Genomic DNA, 24,173 nt, shown 5'->3' with positions numbered 1-24,173 from the left:
TCAGTGGTTCTCAAACATTTTCATGTCAAGGACCCCTAAAAATATATATAAATTGGCCGCCGACCCCCATCTCAAAATATGTTGTTCCAGGGACCCCCCCCCCCCCCCCAAAAGCAAATATTTGTGTTAAAAACGTTCGCTCTGAAAGAATATACATTCAAAGATTTGCGCCACATTTTTCAAACAACGTTTTTTCAAAAATAGCTGATCTACAAGCTCGTAGCGCGGCACCGAGTGCCGCGCTACGAGCTTGTAGATCAGCTATTTTTCAATAGCTAATAAAGTATAACAATGCTTAAAACTCCAAGAGGGGTTCCAGTACAGAATGGGGAGAGTCTGCTAAATTGCCTAAATTGTAAATTGTTGTCTTTTCAGTTGATTTATTTTTGATCAATTCAAATATATTTATTCCCAGCCCGACCTACACCTTGACGACCATGGATGTTATGGACATGAAGGACAGTCAGAGCAGCTACAGGCCGCTGATGGAGACTGCAGATGGAAGCAAGTTTAAGCTAACAGGTACAATAATAATAATAATACATAAATAAATAAAAAACTATAATTCGAAAATGGAATAATACAAATATTTTGGAGGTAATACTCCATATAAAATAAATACCCAACTGAAAGCAAACCTCAATATGTTTAAGACTTAAAGATAATCACCGACGGAATATACATTTAAAATAATTCATCAGAATGTGTTTGTTTCATCTCTAAATGTTATAGTTTATAGAACTTTTTCCGCGCACACACACGCGTTTACAGTCTAATGTTGTTTTATTATATTTTCCTATCTTTGCTCTGCTTCCTAACTATGTGTCCAGTTTCTGAGTTGAGAAGGAGACCTTTCAGGACGGCTGCACTGTGTCTCGTGCTGCTGTGTGCTCTCCTGCTGGCTGGGGTCATAGGTCAAGCAGTCCACTGTAAGTCAGACACTACATTATTGTCATATATATTCACAACACGCACCTATATGCTCTGTATTTCACAACACGTTCAACTTCAGAAGTGGTGGAAAGTAACCTACTTTACTGCAGTGGTTCTCAAACTTTTTCATGTCTGGGACCCCCAAAGTGACGTATTAGCCCACGGACCCCCATTTGAAAAGATATGCCGGGGACCCCCATGAGAGAAGATTTTCTAAATTTCTCTCAACCATTTTTCATTCCAAGGACCCCCAGTTTGACATGCATCAGGTTACAGACCCCCCATTCAATGGCATTTCTATCTCTGGGACCCCAAATTATATTGTAAAAATAGTAAAAAAAAAGAAAAAAAGAAACAACATTAATTTAACTCAGTGTACAAATATCCATAAACTCTCAGAGTTAGAGACCCATAAGGGTCCATTTGGTTCCAAACTAACTGCCTCAAGGACCCCTGGGGGTCCCCGGACCCCACTTTGAGAACCACTGACCTACTGTATCGAGTACAATTTTGGAGGTATTTGTACTTTAATTGAGTATTTCCAATACTTTACTTAGGCCTACTTGAGTCCTACTACACTACATCTCAGAGGCAAATATTGTACTTTTATTACTCCACTACATTTATTTGAAAGGTTTAGTTACTAGTCATGTGGTATAAACTTCAGCTCAAGAAAGGCACAAACTCAGTCTTTGATTCATTATCTCAAAGATTTGCAGTACAAACACATGTGTGTGGGATCCAACATGGCTACATTTCTCTGTCACTGCTGGCAGAAGAGGAAGTGAACCTTTTTAACCTGACCATATAGGGAACCATAGGAAAACTGTCAACATATGGCATGCCCAGAGCCTTAGATATGGACAGAGTTACGCAAACTGTGTTCACTTCATGGGGCTTCAGTCCAATGGAGGCTCTCCTACATAGACTTCTATTGGTCACTTCATGGGGCTTCAGTCCAATGGAGGCTCTCCTATAGACTTCTATTGGTCACTTCATGGGGCTTCAGTCCAATGGAGGCTCTCCTATAGACTTCTATTGAGAATGGGGACAATTAATGAACCAACTGGGACAAGTCCTGGACCGGAAGTAGGCAGAAATGCATTGGACTCAGGGCAACAGCCCAGCTTTAATGATGTTAAATACCATTATTTTAGGTTGTTTTGTAGTAATAGTACAACATAAACATTAAAGAGACTTTAGTTGTTACTGTACAATACTTTATAACAGTTGTCATGTTGCACACATGCTTAAAATAGCTCTTATTTGCGCCGCCCTCGTTGAAAACAATGTATTTCCAACTCCAGCTTGGCTCAGTCAGTTCAGGCTGCATGAACAGCAGTACTTTTTCCACCACTGCCAATCATTTGATAACTTGCTTTATTCCTACCTCTGCATGTTACTCTGCTCAGTCCTGCTCCATCCTCAGTACATGTCCTCTAGCCATCTCAGGCGTCTGTGTGTAATGTCCTTGGTAATGCTCCGGCTCCCTGTTTGTTTGTACAGTTCATTGTTTGATATTTTAATTCGGCTCAAGTTCAAGTGTATACTGTCTCTTTATTTTCGCAGCCAGGAAAGCAGCCAGGGAAGCAGAACAACATCATCAAAACAAGTACGATGCCTTAAGTAAACAACGAGACAACCTGGAGACCAACCTGGACGCCGTGCTGAAGGAGAGAGACGAGCAGCAGAACACTCAAGCCCGCCTGCAGAGCAGCAACGGCGACTTACAGCGAGAGAAGGGCGGAGCGTCGGCCGAAATCAACACCCTGAAACAGAGAAACGACGTCCTGACAAACGAGAGAAACACACTCAAAGCCAGCGAAAAGCAATTGCAGACCGACAGAGGTGCCCTAGCCACAGAGAGAGAGCGGCTTAAAGCCGACCACGACCGCTTACAGACCAACAACGTCGCCTTGACCAAAGCCAGAGACCTGTTGCAGAGCAATCTCGATTCGGCCGCCAAACGACGAGACCAGTTGCAGGCCGGTTACCGCTCGACGGTTAAAGAGAGGGACGCGTTTCAGAACCGGTACAACAACGTGACCCGAGCCAGGGAGCAGCTGCAGATCAACTACGACGCCTTGCTCACCGAGTTCGGGAAACTGGAGGACACTCACAACGCCACGAAAAGCGAGAAAGAGCAGTTGGAGATTGATCACGGGCACAAATCGAGAGAATCCAGCTCAAGGCTGAATTACATGAGGATCTGTTTGCTATCAGTGAACATGTTGCAGTCTAGTTACAATGCTTTGATAGCAGACAGAGACTCGCTAAGAGTCAGTTATGACAATGTCCCCACCGACAGAGATGTGTTACAGGTCACTTCTGAAAACTGCACCCTCGAGAGAGATGTGTTACAGGTCACTTCTGAAAACTGCACCCTCGAGAGAGATGGGTTACAGCTATCAGTGAACATGTTGCAGTCTAGTTACAATGCTTTGATAGCAGACAGAGACTCGCTAAGAGTCAGTTATGACAATGTCACCGCCGACAGAGATGTGTTACAGGTCACTTCTGAAAACTGCACCCTCGAGAGAGATGTGTTACAGGTCACTTCTGAAAACTGCACCCTCGAGAGAGATGGGTTACAGCAAGAAGTCGAGAGACTGTCACTCAAGGCCACCCTTGTCTTACCCAGGTCTATAGGTAAGACAAAATATAGCAAAGATTTGAGCTAAAAATGTTCACTGTGAAAGAATATATATATATTCAAAGGCCACATTTTCGCGATTTATTTTGATTTTCATATCATTAATTGTTTTTTATTCTTGCTTTGCTGATATTATTTGCAAGACCTGTGTGACGAGGTAAAAAAATAAGTATACAAATGGTATAATAATTTAAAGTTAGCGTTCTACAATGGCCTACTTTTATACCCCTCACAATCACTGGACGAAAAGGAAACAACAAATAATAATAGAAGAAATACGTTGAAAATTGAAAAAAATAAAAAATGCACTAATCTGAAAAAAAAAACAGTGAATTGTTCCAAACAGTTAATAAATTGTCCCAAACCGGTGGTGGCTGACAACAATAAGATCATAAAAACTATAACTAAAATCGTGGGCTAAACAATGATCCTTCTGCACATGCAGTGCACACACCATCAACGTCAATTAAGGTCACAGAGGCCCGGGGGCCCAACTCTCTGCCGAGTTAGTTTGGCTTCCCCTCTTTCACCACCTGCCATCTCGGGCCTTAATACAGATGGGTCCAGCTGCCACAGGCGGACGGGACGGGCACAGAGTAGACACACACCCTGCCTGGTGCCAAGCAACCATTTCCCCCGGCTGGGGTGTCCCTCTACTCCTCCAGACCCCGTCTATGGCCGCTCTCCTTCCATCCAGACAAGCTGTCTTCTGGGGTGTCCCTCTACTCCTCCAGACCCCGTCTATGGCCGCTCTCCTTCCATCCATCCAGACAGCTGTCTTTAGACAGGGTGTCCCTCTACTCCTCCAGACCCCGTCTATGGCCGCTCTCCTTCCCTCCAGACAGCTCTGTCTTCTGGGGTGTCCCTCTACTCCTCCAGACCCCGTCTATGGCCGCTCTCCTTCCCTCCAGACAGCTCTGTCTTCTGGGGTGTCCCTCTACTCCTCCAGACCCCGTCTATGGCCGCTCTCCTTCCTTCCATCCAGACAAGCTGTCTTCAGACAGGGTGTCCCTCTACTCCTCCAGAGCCCGTCTATGGCCGCTCTCCTTCCCTCCAGACAGCTGTCTTCAGACAGGGTGTCCCTCTACTCCTCCAGACCCCGTCTATGGCCGCTCTCCTTCCCTCCAGACAGCTCTGTCTTCTGGGGTGTCCCTCTACTCCTCCAGACCCCGTCTATGGCCGCTCTCCCTCCATCCAGACAGCTCTGTCTTCTGGGGTGTCCCTCTACTCCTCCAGAGCCCGTCTATGGCCGCTCTCCTTCCCTCCAGACAGCTCTGTCTTCTGCCTCCTGTTCCTCTCCACAGCAGTGTTGTTTTTGGCAGCACATTTCTATTTTAGTTCATAGTCTTTGGAATGAAACTAACATTTAGTTTTAGTCACGTTTTAGTCACATGGAACCGTTGTGAGCTTGTAGATCTGCTATTTTCAGCATGCAACCAAGTGTAAAATGACTTATACTGGATCTCTTGTCCACTAGTCCCTTCCTAAAAAATTTCAACTTTTTATTTGGTCGTCATCATAGCTTAGTTTTCATTTAGTTTCCATTTAGTGAAAAAAGGTAGTCGACGGACATTTTTCGTCTCAGTTTTAGGCGACGAAAAATCAACACAGCCCTCTTCTCTCTGTGCTCTGCTCTCTGGAGTGCAGTCTGCATTTAAAGGCTCCACCCATTTACGCAGGGTGCAGGTGATCTCCTAATTAGCAGCTTCACAGACACGCCTCCAGACACTAGCCTATCAAAACTGACCCTGTCTCATAGACAAGACTGTACAGTGTACACACAAACATAGGCACACATAAAATGGTAAATAGTGCATTCATATAGCACCTTTATCCAAGGCGCTTTACAGAGATTGTGCATTACATTCACCCATTCACACACACACATTTATACACAGATGGCGGAGGAAACCATTCAAGGCACCAACCTGCACATTAGGAGCAATTAGGGGTTGGTTCAGTGTCTTGCTCATGGACACTTCGACACTAACTCTGGGGGAGCCCGGGTTCGAACTGGCAACCTTGCGGTTTCCATCCAGCCACTCTACCCCTGATCCACCGCTGCCCCCATAAATGTGCATACAGTACAAAATAGGTCAAATATTGTGTAAATAAAATAAAATGTGATTAATTTCAATTAATTCATTTCAATGCCTCAAAATAATTAGATTACATTTTTTTGAATCGAGTCCCAGCCCTATAGTAACAATACAGAATGTGAAATTGGTGGTTTATCCATAATCCAATTGAAAATGATACATTTTCTGACCAGAACAAATATTTTTTGAAGAAGCATGACAGCTCCTCCAAAGTTGGAGAGACTAATTATGCCTAAATAAACTGTAAGTCCTGAAGTGGTCCTCTTAAAGGGAACATTTTCGTTTGTGGGTCAGTGGCACCTCCTACTGGCATGTTTTATTATGGCAATGTTTATTTCATTTGAAAGTATCCTTTTAACAATCAGGACAACATATCATTTAATTAATTGCATAATGATTCCCCCACCCATGCCTCCATGCCCCCACCCATTTAGACCTGAGGACGATTCTACAAATTCTAAATCCTGTTTCTATCGTTCTCAAACATTTTTATGTCAAGGACCCCCAAAAATTATATGTAATTGGCCTCCGAGCCCATCTCAAAATATGTTGTTCCAGGGACCCCCCAGAAGCAAAGATTTTAGTTAAAAACGTTCTCTCTGAAAGAATATTCAAAGATTTGAAACACATTTTCATGATTTTTCAAAAATAGCAGACCTACAAGCTCGTAGCGCGGAACTCGGCGGCACTCGGTACTATGAGCTTGTAGATCTGCTATTTTTCAAAAGCTAAAGTATAACATAATCCTTAACACTCATTCCACACAAAATTGGGGCATTCCACTCATTTTCAACATTTTACTATGTCATTAATATACCTTAGAGCTGTTGTGTGGAAATAATAAAAAGGTCCCCCCATTCTGTGTTTCCTAGAACTAGAGGTCTGAAAAAAATCTTAACATTAATGATTTTTTTTCATAATTACAGTTCTAGGAAACACAGAATGGGGGGACTTTTTTATTATTTCCACACAACAGCTCTAAGGTATATTAATGACATGGTAAAATGTTGAAAATGGGTGGTTTTCCCCTTTAACCACTTTTTCAACCTGACATCCTAATTTGGGCATGTCATTATAAGAGGAACATATCGCATGTATGATGCATGTTGAGCTTTGGCTATTCATTATGATGCATGTTGAGCTTTGGCTATTCATTATGATGCATGTTGAGCTTTGGCTATTCATTATGATGCATGTTGAGCTTTGGCTATTCATTATGATGCATGTTGAGCTTTGGCTATTCATTATGATGCATGTTGAGCTTTGGCTATTCATTATGATGCATGTTGAGCTTTGGCTATTCATTATGATGCATGTTGAGCTTTGGCTATTCATTATGATGCATGTTGAGCTTTGGCTATTCATTATGATGCATGTTGAGCTTTGGCTATTCATTTTTCAAATCACTTGTAGAAAATACTTAAACAATAATCATTTCAACAGATAAGACATGTCCTACCTCCTTCAGGAAGTTCCAGCAGAGCTGCTATTACATCTCCAGCGCCCGTAAATCCTGGTCGGAGAGCCGGAGGGACTGCCAGAACCGAGGGGCAGACCTGGCCATCCTCAAGAGCAGAGAGGAAATGGTGGGAACAGGATATATGGGCCCTATTTCCATCACATCCTTATCCCTAAATCAGGGGTGGGCAACTTTGACGATGGCGAGGGCCAATATATTTCGACACTCACTCCAGAGGGGCCACAGTGCTTATTACTGTCACAGCAAAAAATAGCTGATCTACAAGCTCAAAACGCGTCGCCATGCGACGGGTTTTGAGCTTGTAGATCGGCTATTTTTGCTATTATTTGAATTGAACAACCTGAATAATTGTTTTGCTATTTTTTAATTGGAATCCTGAAAAGTAATCTTTTTATTGAATTTCGAATGCATTTAGTTATAGTTATGTTAACTTTATGAACATAACTACATTGGACACAGAAAGACAATAACATTTTAATACTAGTCATTAAGTACTAGTCATTTAATACTAGTCATGAAGTAATTAGGGGGTTTGGAATTGTAACAGCTGAAATCAATACTATATCAGTATTCTGATTAACCTGAGGGCCGCATTAAGTGAAGGCATTCGGCCCTCCAACTCATCCTTGGTGTGTCCCAGGGGTCTCCTCCCAGTGGGACGTGGTCCTTGGTGTGTCCCAGGGGTCTCCTCCCAGTGGGATGTGATCCTTGGTGTGCCCCAGGGGTCTCCTCCCAGTGGGACGTGGTCCTTGGTGTGCCCCAGGGGTCTCCTCCCAGTGGGACGTGGTCCTTGGTGTGTCCCAGGGGTCTCCTCCCAGTGGGACGTGGTCCTTGGTGTGTCCCAGGGGTCTCCTCCCAGTGGGACGTGGTCCTTGGTCTGCCCCAGGGGTCTCCTCCCAGTGGGACGTGGTCCTTGGTGTGTCCCAGGGGTCTCCTCCCAGTGGGACGTGGTCCTTGGTGTGTCCCAGGGGTCTCCTCCCAGTGGGACGTGGTCCTTGGTGTGCCCCAGGGGTCTCCTCCCAGTGGGACGTGGTCCTTGGTGTGCCCCAGGGGTCTCCTCCCAGTGGGACGTGGTCCTTGGTGTGCCCCAGGGGTCTCCTCCCAGTGGGACGTGGTCCTTGGTGTGCCCCAGGGGTCTCCTCCCAGTGGGACGTGGTCCTTGGTCTGCCCCAGGGGTCTCCTCCCAGTGGGACGTGGTCCTTGGTGTGCCCCAGGGGTCTCCTCCCAGTGGGACGTGGTCCTTGGTGTGTCCCAGGGGTCTCCTCCCAGTGGGACGTGGTCCTTGGTGTGTCCCAGGGGTCTCCTCCCAGTGGGACGTGGTCCTTGGTGTGCCCCAGGGGTCTCCTCCCAGTGGGACGTGGTCCTTGGTGTGTCCCAGGGGTCTCCTCCCAGTGGGACGTGGTCCTTGGTGTGCCCCAGGGGTCTCTCCTCCCAGTGGGACGTGCATCGGGGACGTCCCTAGGGAGACGCTCGAGAGGCATCCTAACCAGATGCCCGAATCACCTAGGCTGTCTCTAAGCACCTAAGCAGCCACCTATAAACTGGCTGGATGTGGATTACCTAGTTGAAAAATGTAAACATGTTTTTCAAAATAGTAAAAAAGGCATTGAGCCATATGTGTGTGCGTGACTACTGCGTGTGTCTGAATATGAGCCACCCTGCATTTTTGTGCACATTTATATATATATGTGATTTCTTTTTTTTTAACCTGTTGTTTCTCCTCCTCCCTCAAAGAACTTCATCTATACCATACATAAGGCAAATTCTGATAGCTGGATTGGTTTGACCGATAGGAGGAGAGATTGGGTGTGGGTGTGGGTGGACGGCACACCGCTGACCAGAGTGTAAGAAAGACCATTCATTCAAATCTTCTCTGTGACGGCAATTCAATTATTTGTAACTTTTAATACATTAACAGTGGTGGGAAAAAAGTACTCAATTGTTTTACTTAAGTAAAAGTATCAATACTGCAATGCAGAAATACTCCGTTACAAGTAGAATTCAAAATGTACTTGAAGTACTAAAAGATATAGCACTCAGTCATTATGCAGAATGTCCCATTTCAAGTTTTCAAATGTATAAGAATCTTTTGAAAATAGCAGATCTACAGGCTCACAATGTGTTGTAGTGGAGTAGATCAAGTAAAAGTTGGCCTACTGAAAAGTGGAAAAACTCAAGTAAAGTACAAATACCTCAAAATTGAACTAAAGTACAGTACTTAAGTAAATCTACATAGTTACTTTACACCACTGTAAATTAAAAATTAAAAAAGTGGAAGAAGCTGCTACATTATTTTCTGTTTTGGCGCCTTATCTCTCTCCCTTCTTTACACAGCAAGTTTTGGGGCAAAGGACAGCCCAACAATCACCAAGGGGGGCAGGACTGCGTGGAGTTCTGGAAGAAGGGCACAGGGAGCGGCTACTGGAACGACGACAATTGTGAGGAAAAAAACACCTGGATCTGTGAGATGTACATAGGCATGTAGCCAGCGCTCCCAACATCAAGACCATGTGCAGAGATTAAAATAGGGTGCATTTTGCATCCCAAAACGCAGTTCATAGTTAAGGGACGCAATTAAACAACAACCTCTGCATCCACGGGATGCACTACTGTACTGTTTTTTATTTTGCTAGCTTTAGTTCTTCTTCTGTTTTCTACATGAATATAACCACATTATAACCATATAAAATGAAATGGTGCAATTTGTAAAAATGGCAAAATATGACTCCTAATGTCGTTGAAGTGGGACTCATAAAATGTCCCTGGGACTCATCTAAAAGACCATCCCTGCATCCCGGGACTCATTACATTGAAAACCTATTTACATCACTGCATGTGGCAAAGCCCTCCCACCATATCGGCAATGTGTGGGAAATGTCTTAAATTGTGTGCAATCGGATACTGTGCATGTACTAGTGCCTATACTGTACATTAATAATGGGAATTTGGCTGAATATGAAATGCTCATATTCTGTAATTTTATGTAGTGGTCCTATAGTAAATTGTCTGATATTGATGATGTAGCTCTAACAACAGTGACAGCTCCAGATAATTGACTGGGGGGGGGACTATAGTGGAGGGGGGGGGGGGGGGGGGGGGGGGGGGGGGGGGGACTATAGAGGGTATGCGTGTGACATCATCATCAAACCCGGAAGTTACGCGGGAACACTTACTGTGTGACAAAAAACTACTTTCTGGCCTTGACAGCCCACACATCCAAAAAGATAACTCTATTTGATTGCATTAAACGACTTTAAACAACATTAAATTAACTTTGCCACCACCTTTGCCACTCGATTTGCCACTCGATATGCCATTCACTTAATGCATGCGCATACCCTCTATAGTGGAGGGGGGGGACTATAGTGGAGGGGGGGGGGGGGGGGCTATATTGGAGGGGGGGGGGACTATAGTGGAGGGGGGGGGGGCTATAGTGGAGGGGGGGGACTATATTGGAGGGGGGGGGGGCTATATTGGAGGGGGGGGGACTATAGTGGAGGGGGGGGGGCTATAGTGGAGGGGGGGGGGTCTATTCTGATCTATTCATCTATAGATCATTCATCTATTCATGAATGATATTCATGTATCTCTTTTTTGTGTATCGTTTTCATTTTCATTGACAGGCTACAAAGAACATTTAAATTTACAAGTAGCATTTATTGTAGGATGAGAAAAGCATTGGTGTTGAATGATGCAAAAAATAATTAATAAACTGTAAAATGTGAATGCCTTTTTTTTTTAGATAATTGTTTTTGTTTTGTTTTACACAGATTTGTGTTTTTTTAATGAATTGCCTCGTACAATGATGATGGCAGACTGCGTGGCGTGCAATGTGTTACCTCATGTACAAATTATATAGTTAATGATTGATCATAAATTAAACAGTTTGGTGTTGTTTTATGGTTTTATGGAGACTTTTGATGCATAATAGACTCAACTAGGGTTTGGGACGACATGTATACCTCACAATACGATATCTGTCCATAATGATAATATCACGATATTCTATATATTGCGATATTTAATACATTGCAAGAGATTTCATCAATGATATATCACAATATCTGTATTAACTGAAAATAAAAATAACCATGAATGGCAAAACTCTGGAATTATGTATTTATTCCAAAATCTAACAAGATCTTTTTTAAATAACCATAGGCTAAGTTTATTTTATTTTTTATTTAACCTTTATTTAACCAGTAAAATCACATTGAGACCAAAGTCTCTTTTACGAGTGCGCACTGGCCAAGAGAAGAGGCAACTAAATGTTACACAGCTCTGCCAGTAACAACAAATACAGGACATGACAAAGACAAACATATGACATAAGTACATGAATGTTGCCTCGTCCAAACAGTAAAACACTGATGGCAACCTTTGCAACTTGTCCACAACTTGTCTGTCCACAGCAATGGGTAACCAATACACTACTATACTACTACTAACTATAATCAATATCACAATATTGGCAGGATGATACAATGTACTGTATATATATCGCGGGAGGAAGTACCGTGATATCGATATATTGACACACCCCTAGACTCAACACACTACAATGTAAATATAATGCTGTCGAACAGTTTGCATGTTTCAAAACTGAGTGATTATAAATTATATATACTTATAGATCCTAATCTATGACTATAGTGTCCTAGTGTTGAAGCTGCAACTACGTAACGTTCCTCTTCTTCTACCCCGGATTTGAACCCAGGTCTCCTCCTGCGCATTGAGCTAATAGAGCCCATGCCTGCTTTGCTCAGGGGATACATTTAATCTGGACGTCGTTCAGGTCGAAGTTTGCGTCAAACCTGCAGAAACAGGATTGTGTCAAAGGTCATGTTTCCACTATATGAATGAAGTTGATGATAAAATTGGACACTTTTGAATCTTAAGTCCTTTTGCCACGTCCTCCAATTATAGAGTGGTTAAAAAAAACACAATATAATAGGGTCAAAATATTAGATAGTTTCAGAAGCTTTTGCACTGTGTCATTAGTTTTGACCTGAGATCAGATTCTAAAAATGTCTTCTACATCCTGACAGTTTTCTGAAAAAGCTATGTTTCTATGTCAGTGGTTCTTCGATTTTTCAAAAACAGCAGACCTACAAGCTCGTAGCGCGCCACTCGAGCTTGTAGATCTGCTATTTTTCAATAGCTAAAGCACAACATAATGCTAACACCAAAAGGGGTTCCCGCCCAGAATGGGTTAAGATGGACTGACTGATCTGCTGACTAATGTGATTCACTACATTATTATTATTTTTATATAGGCTACAACAATAGCATATGAGGACGACTCAGGGGCAGACTGGAAACAAAAATCTGCCTGGGAATTGAATTTACAGTGGTCTTCATATTTGTTGTTTACTGTTTATATACTGTTATGGCACGCTCTATAAGGCCACAACAAATAAAGGCGAAACACACTGAGGGTTCACAAAAAAGTGGTGATTTCTTATGAACAAAATGATGAAAATTCAAAGTAGAGGAAGGAATATTGTTTCCATTTCCAACAGACAGGGAGGGAAACATGCTTCACAAAATTATAACTGGGACTAACAAACAGAAACGTGCTCCTGTGGCCCAGGGAGGAATTACGAGACTGAAACATGGCCTTTTATACTGTGTTGGAGGCAGTGGCCAGGTGTCTCTAGCCTGGCAGGCATTTTCTTTTTGCCAACGGCTGATTCGGTCTGGCTTATTAGCCAGGCTAAGGTGTCTCCCCTTCCACTGATTACCTCTGATTCCACCCTCCAAACCAGCACAACAGCACAGGCCTGCAAAGGCCACCACAAAACTATGTCATGCTATCAAATAAATACAAACTAGCACCAGCATGATTATCATGCATGCATGGGACCAGACCTCTATGGTTTTACAAACTGTATTGTACTGTACATTGTAGCCTACTGCACAGAGTAGACGCTGTATTGTACTGTACATTGTAGCCTACTGCACAGAGTAGACTCTGTATTGTACTGTACATTGTAGCCTACTGCACAGAGTAGACTCATGAAACTGTATTGTACTGTACATTGTAGTCTACTGCACAGAGTAGACTCTGTATTGTACTGTACATTGTAGCCTACTGCACAGAGTAGACTCATGAAACTGTATTGTACTGTACATTGTAGCCTACTGCACAGAGTAGACTCATGAAACTGTATTGTACTGTACATTGTAGCCTACTGCACAGAGTAGACTCATGAAACTGTATTGTACTGTACATTGTAGTCTACTGCACAGAGTAGACTCATGAAACTGTATTGTACTGTACATTGTAGCCTACTGCACAGAGTAGACTCATGAAACTGTATTGTACTGTACATTGTAGCCTACTGCACAGAGTAGACTCTGTATTGTACTGTACATTGTAGCTGTATTGTACTGTACATTGTAGCCTACTGCACAGAGTACACTCATACAAACTGTATTGTACTGTACATTGTACTGCACAGACTCATGGAATTATCTCACATGTTGAAAAAAAAAAGACGAGTTCCAATGTTCTCTGCCCATTTCTCTCTTTCAACACTTCCAATTTCACTTGCTTTTCCTTGTATAAATGTATGGGTTTTGTCTCCTATAAAATTGGTACCTGATCTGAAAATGTATTTTCTGTTTTAGGCTAGCTGTAGAGAGTACAGCACATAGAAGACATAAAAAACATTATCATTACTTGATTTATATTGGAATACAGAGCTCTTTTTGATGCTTATTTTAAAATAAACATTCCTCCTTTAGAACTTAACTGAAGTTCAGTTTCATTTAGAGCCCATTCACTGTACTATGCAGCAGAGGGCGCCACTATAAACCCAAAACAATGTCAGCAGCTGGATTGACTCATGCAAACCTTTCTGTGCAGGACTCTATATAATATAATAACTGATGATTGGGATTGGCTAGCAAGCTATTTTTTATAGTATAGTATACAGTCTATATAACGTATAGACTGTATACTGTGCGATGTCTAAACTAGTAAAGAATATAATTTTGCCACTCACCGACTCCACCGGCTAGTTTTATGACGTCCAAAGACTATTCTCCGCCCCACGTTGGGAAGCTTAAAGAAGCATCTCCTCACCAAATAAAATAATATGCGTATCTTATCCTTAGGTGATGGTGTCCTATTATTTTTTTTGCATAGAAGTGTATATTTGTACGTCATTAATAAATGTTCTGATGAATTGAAAATGGAGGACCCTGATGTAAACAAGTCTTCTTTGTGCTTTTTCTGGTTCTATCCTCAAGTAGCACTTTTTGTATTGACCTGTAGGCTACTTTTGTTTGAAATACCCATTCTGCATACTGTCAAATTAAATTCTCAATCAATCAATCAATCAATCAATCAATCAATCAATCAATCAATCAATCAATCAATCAATCAATCAATCAATCAATCAATCTTATGTTCACCACAGAGAAACTTTGATTTACTCAAGTGCCCAGATCTGTAGGTGGTGAATGGCCTTCTAATTGCCCTCTCCTTGCATTTACTGCATGCCATAATGTACAGTACCAGATCGTGCAGCCTAAAATACCGTAAGTTGCCAGTTGAGCAAATAAGGTGAAACCTCTCAGAAAATGAAATTGTAAAAAAGGATTGTCAGCAACAGCTCTAATTCATTCATATGATGAGTTTGATGCATTTCATCAAAACATAATAACGTTTTAATCTTTATCTTTGCAAGCTTAGGCACTGCCAGCGTGATCTTTAGTATGAGAGTGACGACAATGAATTTACAATAGGCATTTAGCAGACGCTCCTAATCCAGAGCAATTTACATTAAGCAAGAACAAAGAATAAAAAAGTATGGTTATACATCAAATACATACGAAGTAGTTATCATGAATCATACATAAGCTAAGAGCGTAACAGTGGAAAATCTATATAATGAAACTATGCATATGCAGTGCTATGTTTACATACAATTCTATAAGTCTACATAAAAATGCTATCTAAGATACATAAGTTGAGCCTTTTCATACGCCTGTAGGAGGTTGAGGCTAAGATGCTAAGATGGAGTCTGAAGAGGTGTGTTTTCAGACTGCGGCGGAAGATTGGGAGCGAATCTGCAGTTCTGATTGCAATGGGAAGTGCATTCCATAGTTTTTGGAGCCATAGTTTTGGACGACACTAGCGTTGCCTCCCATTTGTAATATTGGAATGCGGAAGTGCTCATTCTATCTCAATGGGATAGTTCCAATGTTTGGAACTATAGCCCATAGCACCCTGCTTTGCGGCGAGATCGAAGCGTGTTGCAACTCTCTCCTTCTACGGCTCTGCACGGTGGGCCCTATTGTAAACAAGTGTAATGCTTTATGGTGTCCTCGTCCACAGTTAACAGTTTTTGTATTGAGTTGTGCTTGAAATGTACTGTAATTCTGCAAACTGTTAATAAATACTTCAATCAATCAATCAATCAAGCAAGGGCCTTGCATGGGGAGAATTGCTTTCAAAGTTCTCCATCACCCCCTGGGATCTGAGCAGTGGTGTAAAGTTCTCCATCACCCCCTGGGATCTGAGCAGTTGTGTAAAGTTCTCCATCACCCCCTGGGATCTGAGCAGTGGTGTAAAGTTCTCCATCACCCCCTGGGATCTGAGCAGTGGTGTAAAGTTCTCCATCACCCCCTGGGATCTGAGCAGTGGTGTAAAGTTCTCCATCCCCCCCTGGGATCTGAGCAGTGGTGTAAAGTTCTCCATCACCACCTGGGATCTGAGCAGTGGTGTAACGTTCTCCATCACCCCCTGGGATCTGAGCAGTGGTGTAAAGTTCTCCATCACCCCCTGGGATCTGAGCAGTGGTGTAAAGTTCTCCATCACCCCCTGGGATCTGAGCAGTGGTGTAAAGTTCTCCATCACCCCCTGGGATCTGAGCAGTGGTGTAAAGTAAGTGCATTTACTTAAGTACTGTACAATTTGGAGGTGCTTTTACTTTACCGAAGTATTTCCAAATTCCAGTCCTTTTACTTCTACTCCACTACATCTCAGAGGCAAATATATTGTATAACATCATACCCCTTACTCAGGCGCCCCAGCCGGGGTTGATCAAATCCCGATTTACGTCCCAGTAGCTACCCTTGATCAGTCCATCAGGGAATGAGCAAGGCCACACAATCCGTTGCTCCGGAACTACTCTGCCGGTACTGAGAGAACCAAAATCTGGCAAGTGGAAGGACTAGGCTCTGTGGGTTGACTCCTGACCGGGCCCCTCCTTCGTCTCACCAGGTCCACTCCTGCTCTCACCAGGCCCAGGACCTGTGCGTTGCACCAGACTCCCAGTACCAGGCACTGCACTCCGGAGTGGTGGATTATAATGGCCCTCCTAAAGGCCTCACCAAGGTTTGTTGGGCTTCCTCCTCACGGAGTACACAGGCTGGGGCGCTAACCCATACTGCTCACCCGGGTGCCGTCTACATTCCGGCTGTCACCCGTCTCTCCGGTGGTCACCAGACTATACCTTGTACTTTTACTCCACTACAATAATATGAAAACTTTAGTTACTAGTAGGCCTATATAGTAACTTTGTAGATTTAGATTATTGTTACAAAACACAAAAACAAAACACATCACTTCAGCCCTATATATTTTTTGTCCATTTGAAAATAGCAGATCTACAAGTTCACAATGTGTCGCGATACGACGCATTGTGAACTTTTTACGTACAGTATGTTGAACTTCTGAAATGGGACATTCTGCGAGTAGCCTACTTTTATTTCTAGTACTAGTTTAATTTGATGCTGATGCTTTTGTACTTTTACTCAATTACATTTTGAGTATGGGACTTCGACTTGTACCAGCATACATCTACATTGCAGTATTGATACTTTTACTTACGGTAAGTAAAACATTTGAGTATTTTTCCCACCACCTGGCATATTATCTTAGTCATGGTTTGGTTACACAATATTCACTTTATTGCAGAAGGCAGAGTTCACTCACTTCAACCTCAGCCCATGTGAGATTGGAGGCAATGTGTAATCCAAGGCTCCAAGCCACTTCAACCTCAGCCCATGAGATTGGAGGCAATGTGTAATCCAAGGCTCCAAGCCACTTCAACCTCAGCCCATGAGATTGGAGGCCATGTGTAATCCAAGGCTCCAAGCCACTTCAACCTCAGCCCATGAGATTGGAGGCAATGTGTAATCCAAGGCTCCAAGCCACTTCAACCTCAGCCCATGAGATTGGAGGCAATGTGTAATCCAAGGCTCCAAGCCACTTCAACCTCAGCCCATGAGATTGGAGGCAATGTGTAATCCAAGGCTCCAAGCCACTTCAACCTCAGCCCATGAGATTGGAGGCAATGTGTAATCCAAGGCTCCAAGCCACTTCAACCTCAGCCCATGAGATTGGAGGCAATGTGTAATCCAAGGCTCCAAGCCACTTCAACCTCAGCCCATGAGATTGGAGGCCATGTGTAATCCAAGGCTCCAAGCCACTTCAACCTCAGCCCATGAGATTGGAGGCAATGTGTAATCCAAGGCTCCAAGCTGTCCTCGTGTCCAATCCAAGGCTCCAAGCTGTCCTCGTGAATATGTTTTTGTTCCCAGATCAGGCGGTGTGTTGAGAGGATAAGAGAAATACGTTTCATACAGTGAGCCCTTGAATCCTTTCTAACACTCAGCTCTGCTGGCTATCTCATTCTCATCAGCTGCACGACACGCATCCAGGTACTTATAACAGCTCTGCTGGCTATCTCATTCTCATCAGCTGCACGACACGCATTCAGGTACTTATAACAGCTCTGCTGGCTATCTCATTCTCATCAGCTGCACGACACGCATTCAGGTACTTATAACAGCTCTGCTGGCTATCTCATTCTCATCAGCTGCACGACACGCATCCAGGTACTTATAACAGCTCTGCTGGCTATCTCATTCTCATCAGCTGCACGACACGCATTCAGGTACTTATAACAGCTCTGCTGGCTATCTCATTCTCATCAGCTGCACGACACGCATCCAGGTACTTATAACAGCTCTGCTGGCTATCTCATTCTCATCAGCTGCACGACACGCATTCAGGTACTTATAACAGCTCTGCTGGCTATCTCATTCTCATCAGCTGCACGACACGCATTCAGGTACTTATAACAGCTCTGCTGGCTATCTCATTCTCATCAGCTGCACGACACGCATTCAGGTACTTATAACAGCTCTGCTGGCTATCTCATTCTCATCAGCTGCACGACACGCATCCAGGTACTTATAACAGCTCTGCTGGCTATCTCATTCTCATCAGCTGCACGACACGCATTCAGGTACTTATAACAGCTCTGCTGGCTATCTCATTCTCATCAGCTGCACGGCACGCATTCAGGTACTTATAACAGCTCTGCTGGCTATCTCATTCTCATCAGCTGCACGACACGCATCCAGGTACTTATAACAGCTCTGCTGGCTATCTCATTCTCATCAGCTGCACGACAGGCATCCAGGTACTTATAACAGGACCTTGATTTTAATCATCCTCCTGTTTTTCTTTTACATAGAAGTGTATTTGTACGTCTTTAAATGTTCTGATGAATTGAGAATGGAGGACCCTGATGTAGACAAGTCTTATTTAGTGCTTTTCATGGTTTTGTCCTCAAAGGGTAGCAGGTTTTGTATTGACTTGTGCTTTCGTTTGAAATGTACCCATTCTGCATACTGTGAAATAACATGTTCAATCAATCAATCAATCAATCAATCAATCAATCAATCAATCAATCAAATAAATTATGTTTCTAGGATTGAATGTACGGTATTTATTTCTGTGTTGAAAAGGTTTTAAAGAGTTAATGCATTTCGTCTAAATTTAGACTAGTATAGCTCATAATACTGCGTTTGAATGAAAGACATATTTATTTTTCAAAACCTCAGAGATAGCCCCACTAGAGCTATACAGAGTCTACTCTGTGCAGTAGGTTACAATGTACAGTACAATACAGAGTCTACTCTGTGCAGTAGGCTACAATGTACAGTACAATACAGAGTCTACTCTGTGCAGTAGTCTACAATGTACAGTACAATACAGAGTCTACTCTGTGCAGTAGTCTACAATGTACAGTACAATACAGAGTCTACTCTGTGCAGTAGGCTACAATGTACAGTACAATACAGAGTCTACTCTGTGCAGTAGTCTACAATGTACAGTACAATACAGAGTCTACTCTGTGCAGTAGGTTACAATGTACAGTACAATACAGAGTCTACTCTGTGCAGTAGTCTACAATGTACAGTACAATACAGAGTCTACTCTGTGCAGTAGTCTACAATGTACAGTACAATACAGAGTCTACTCTGTGCAGTAGTCTACAATGTACAGTACAATACAGAGTCTACTCTGTGCAGTAGTCTACAATGTACAGTACAATACAGAGTCTACTCTGTGCAGTAGGTTACAATGTACAGTACAATACAGAGTCTACTCTGTGCAGTAGGCTACAATGTACAGTACAATACAGAGTCTACTCTGTGCAGTAGTCTACAATGTACAGTACAATACAGAGTCTACTCTGTGCAGTAGGCTACAATGTACAGTACAATACAGAGTCTACTCTGTGCAGTAGGCTACAATGTACAGTACAATACAGAGTCTACTCTGTGCAGTAGGTTACAATGTACAGTACAATACAGAGTCTACTCTGTGCAGTAGGTTACAATGTACAGTACAATACAGAGTCTACTCTGTGCAGTAGGCTACAATGTACAGTACAATACAGAGTCTACTCTGTGCAGTAGGCTACAATGTACAGTACAATACAGAGTCTACTCTGTGCAGTAGGTTACAATGTACAGTACAATACAGAGTCTACTCTGTGCAGTAGGTTACAATGTACAGTACAATACAGAGTCTACTCTGTGCAGTAGGTTACAATGTACAGTACAATACAGAGTCTACTCTGTGCAGTAGGTTACAATGTACAGTACAATACAGAGTCTACTCTGTGCAGTAGGTTACAATGTACAGTACAATACAGAGTCTACTCTGTGCAGTAGGCTACAATGTACAGTACAATACAGAGTCTACTCTGTGCAGTAGGCTACAATGTACAGTACAATACAGAGTCTACTCTGTGCAGTAGGCTACAATGTACAGTACAATACAGAGTCTACTCTGTGCAGTAGGTTACAATGTACAGTACAATACAGAGTCTACTCTGTGCAGTAGGTTACAATGTACAGTACAATACAGAGTCTACTCTGTGCAGTAGGTTACAATGTACAGTACAATACAGAGTCTACTCTGTGCAGTAGTCTACAATGTACAGTACAATACAGAGTCTACTCTGTGCAGTAGTCTACAATGTACAGTACAATACAGAGTCTACTCTGTGCAGTAGTCTACAATGTACAGTACAATACAGAGTCTACTCTGTGCAGTAGGCTACAATGTACAGTACAATACAGAGTCTACTCTGTGCAGTAGGTTACAATGTACAGTACAATACAGAGTCTACTCTGTGCAGTAGGCTACAATGTACAGTACAATACAGTTTCATGAGTCTACTCTGTGCAGTAGGCTACAATGTACAGTACAATACAGTTTGAGTCATGAGTCTACTCTGTGCAGTAGGCTACAATGTACAGTACAATAGTTTGTATGAGTCTACTCTGTGCAGTAGGCTACAATGTACAGTACAATACAGTTTCATGAGTCTACTCTGTGCAGTAGGCTACAATGTACAGTACAATAGTTTGTATGAGTCTACTCTGTGCAGTAGGCTACAATGTACAGTACAATACAGTTTGTATGAGTCTACTCTGTGCAGTAGGCTACAATGTACAGTACAGTACAGTTTGTATGAGTCTACTCTGTGCAGTAGGCTACAATGTACAGTACAATACAGCGTCTACTCTGTGCAGTAGGCTACAATGTACAGTACAATACAGTTTGTAAAACAGACCATAGAGGTCTGGTCCCATGCATGCATGATAATCATGCTGGTGCTAGTTTGTATTTATTTGATAGCATGACATAATTTTGTGGTGGCCTTTGCAGGTCTGTGCTGTTGTGCTGGTTTGGAGGGTGGAATCAGAGGTAATCAGTGGAAGGGGAGACACCTTAGCCTGGCTAATAAGCCAGACCGAATCAGCCGTTGGCAAAAAGAAAATGCCTGCCAGGCTAGAGACACCTGGCCACTGCCTCCAACACAGTATAAAAGGCCATGTTTCAGTCTCTTAATTCCTCCCTGGGCCACAGGAGCACGTTTCTGTTTGTTAGTCCCAGTTATAATTTTGTGAAGCATGTTTCCCTCCCTGTCTGTTGGAAATGGAAACAATATTCCTTCCTCTACTTTGAATTTTCATCATTTTGTTCATAAGAAATCACCACTTTTTTGTGAACCCTCAGTGTGTTTCGCCTTTATTTGTTGTGGTCTTATAGAGCGTGCCATAACAGTATATATACAGTAAACAACAAATATGAAGACCACTGTAAATTAAATTCCCAGGCAGATTTTTGTTTCCAGTCTGCCCCTGAGTCGTCCTCATATGCTATTGTTGTAGCCTATATAAAAATAATAATAATGTAGTGAATCACATTAGTCAGCAGATCAGTCAGTCCATCTTAACCCATTCCGGGCGGGAACCCCTTTTGGTGTTAGCATTATGTTGTGCTTTAGCTATTGAAAAATAGCAGATCTACAAGCTCGAGTGGCGCGCTACGAGCTTGTAGGTCTGCTGTTTTTGAAAAATCGAAGAACCACTGACATAGAAACATAGCTTTTTCAGAAAACTGTCAGGATGTAGAAGACATTTTTAGAATCTGATCTCAGGTCAAAACTAATGACACAGTGCAAAAGCTTCTGAAACTATCTAATATTTTGACCCTATTATATTGTGTTTTTTTTAACCACTCTATTGGAGGACGTGGCAAAAGGACTTAAGATTCAAAAGTGTCCAATTTTATCATCAACTTCATTCATATAGTGGAAACATGACCTTTGACACAATCCTGTTTCTGCAGGTTTGACGCAAACTTCGACCTGAACGACGTCCAGATTAAATGTATCCCCTGAGCAAAGCAGGCATGGGCTCTATTAGCTCAATGCGCAGGAGGAGACCTGGGTTCAAATCCGGGGTAGAAGAAGAGGAACGTTACGTAGTTGCAGCTTCAACACTAGGACACTATAGATTAGGATCTATAAGTATATATAATTTATAATCACTCAGTTTTGAAACATGCTAACTGTTCGACAGCATTATATTTACATTGTAGTGTGTTGAGTCTAGGGGTGTGCCAATATATCGATATCACGGTACTTCCTCCCGCGATATATATACAGTACATTGTATCATCCTGCCAATATTGTGATATTGATTATAGTTAGTAGTAGTATAGTAGTGTATTGGTTACCCATTGCTGTGGACAGACAAGTTGTGGACAAGTTGCAAAGGTTGCCATCAGTGTTTTACTGTTTGGACGAGGCAAGATTCATGTACTTATGTCATATGTTTGTCTTGTTATGTCCTGTATTTGTTGTTACTGGCAGAGCTGTGTAACATTTATTGGCCTCTTCTCTTGGCCAGTGCGCACTCGTAAAAGAGACTTTGGTCTCAATGTGATTTTACTGGTTAAATAAAGGTTAAATAAAAAATAAAATAAACTTAGCCTATGGTTATTTAAAAAAGATCTTGTTAGATTTTGGAATAAATACATAATTCCAGAGTTTTGCCATTCATGGTTATTTTTATTTTCAGTTAATACAGATATTGTGATATATCATTGATGAAATCTCTTGCAATGTATTACATATCGCAATATATAGAATATCGTGATATTATCATTATGGACAGATATCGTATTGTGAGGTATACATGTCGTCCCAAACCCTAGTTGAGTCTATTATGCATCAAAAGTCTCAGGACCATAAAACAACACCAAACTGTTTCATTTATGATCAATCATTAACTATATAATTTGTACATGAGGTAACACATTGCACGCCACGCAGTCTGCCATCATCATTGGACGAGGCAATTCATTAAAAAAACACAAATCTGTGTAAAAACAAAACAAAAACAATTATCTAAAAAAAAAAGGCATTCACATTTTACAGTTTATTAATTATTTTTTGCATCATTCAACACCAATGCTTTTCTCATCCTACAATAAATGCTACTTGTAAATTGAAAGGTTCTTTGTAGCCTGTCATTGAAAATGAAAACGATACACAAAAAAGAGATACATGAATATCATTCATGAATAGATGAATGGTCTATAGATGAATAGATCAGAATAGCCCCCCCCCTCCACTATAGCCCCCCCCCCCCCTCCACTATAGCCCCCCCCCCTCCAATATAGTCCCCCCCCCCCTCCACTATAGTCCCCCCCCTCCACTATAGAGGGTATGCGCATGCATTAAGTGAATGGCATATCGAGTGGCAAATCGAGTGGCAAAGGTGGTGGCAAAGTTAATTTAATGTTGTTTAAAGTCGTTTAATGCAATCAAATAGAGTTATCTTTTTGGATGAATGGGCTGTCAAGGCCAGAAAGTAGTTTTTTGTCACACAGTAAGTGTTCCCGCGTAACTTCCGGGTTTGATGATGATGTCACACGCATACCCTCTATAGTCGTCCCCCCCCCCCCCCCCCCCCCCTCCACTATAGTCCCCCCCCCCAGTCAATTATCTGGAGCTGTCACTGTTGTTAGAGCTACATCATCAATATCAGACAATTTACTAGGACCACTACAGTACATAAAATTACAGAACATGAGCATTTCATATTCAGCCAAATTCCCATTATTAATGTATACAGTTGGAGGCCATCGATATTGTCCTTTTCTTTTTGCTGAGGTTTGCGTGATCTGCGCAAAAGGACAGTTAACCCATTTTGGGCGGGAACGCCTTTTGGTGTTTTAAACATTATGTTATAATTTAGCTATTGAAAAATAGCAGATCTACAAGCTCATAGCGCGCCACCGAGTGGCGCGCTACGAGCTTGTAGGTCTGCTATTTTTGAAAAATCGTGAAAATATTTATTTCAGAAAACTGGAGGATTTTAATAGAAGGATTTT

General features: G+C 42.3%; 1 protein-coding gene across 1 annotated transcript; it reads left to right on the top strand.

The window, feature by feature from the left end:
• Window positions 1–437: 437 nt before the first annotated feature.
• On the top strand, window positions 438–5,192 carry LOC306922168 (uncharacterized protein; the record flags this gene model as incomplete). The annotated part of the gene is made up of 3 exons (XM_079499564.1): window positions 438–522; window positions 831–929; window positions 2,503–5,192. 3 exons carry the CDS (start codon window positions 438–440, stop codon window positions 3,612–3,614), a joined length of 1,296 nt encoding a protein of 431 aa, XP_079355690.1. The 3' UTR covers window positions 3,615–5,192.
• Window positions 5,193–24,173: the final 18,981 nt, after the last annotated feature.

This window comes from Electrona antarctica (assembly GCF_951216825.1).
Source record: "Electrona antarctica genome assembly, chromosome: 4".
NCBI classification, from domain to species: Eukaryota; Metazoa; Chordata; class Actinopteri; order Myctophiformes; family Myctophidae; genus Electrona; species Electrona antarctica.
Note: the sequence above shows the minus strand (reverse complement) of the source record. Positions and strands in the feature narration are given on the sequence as shown.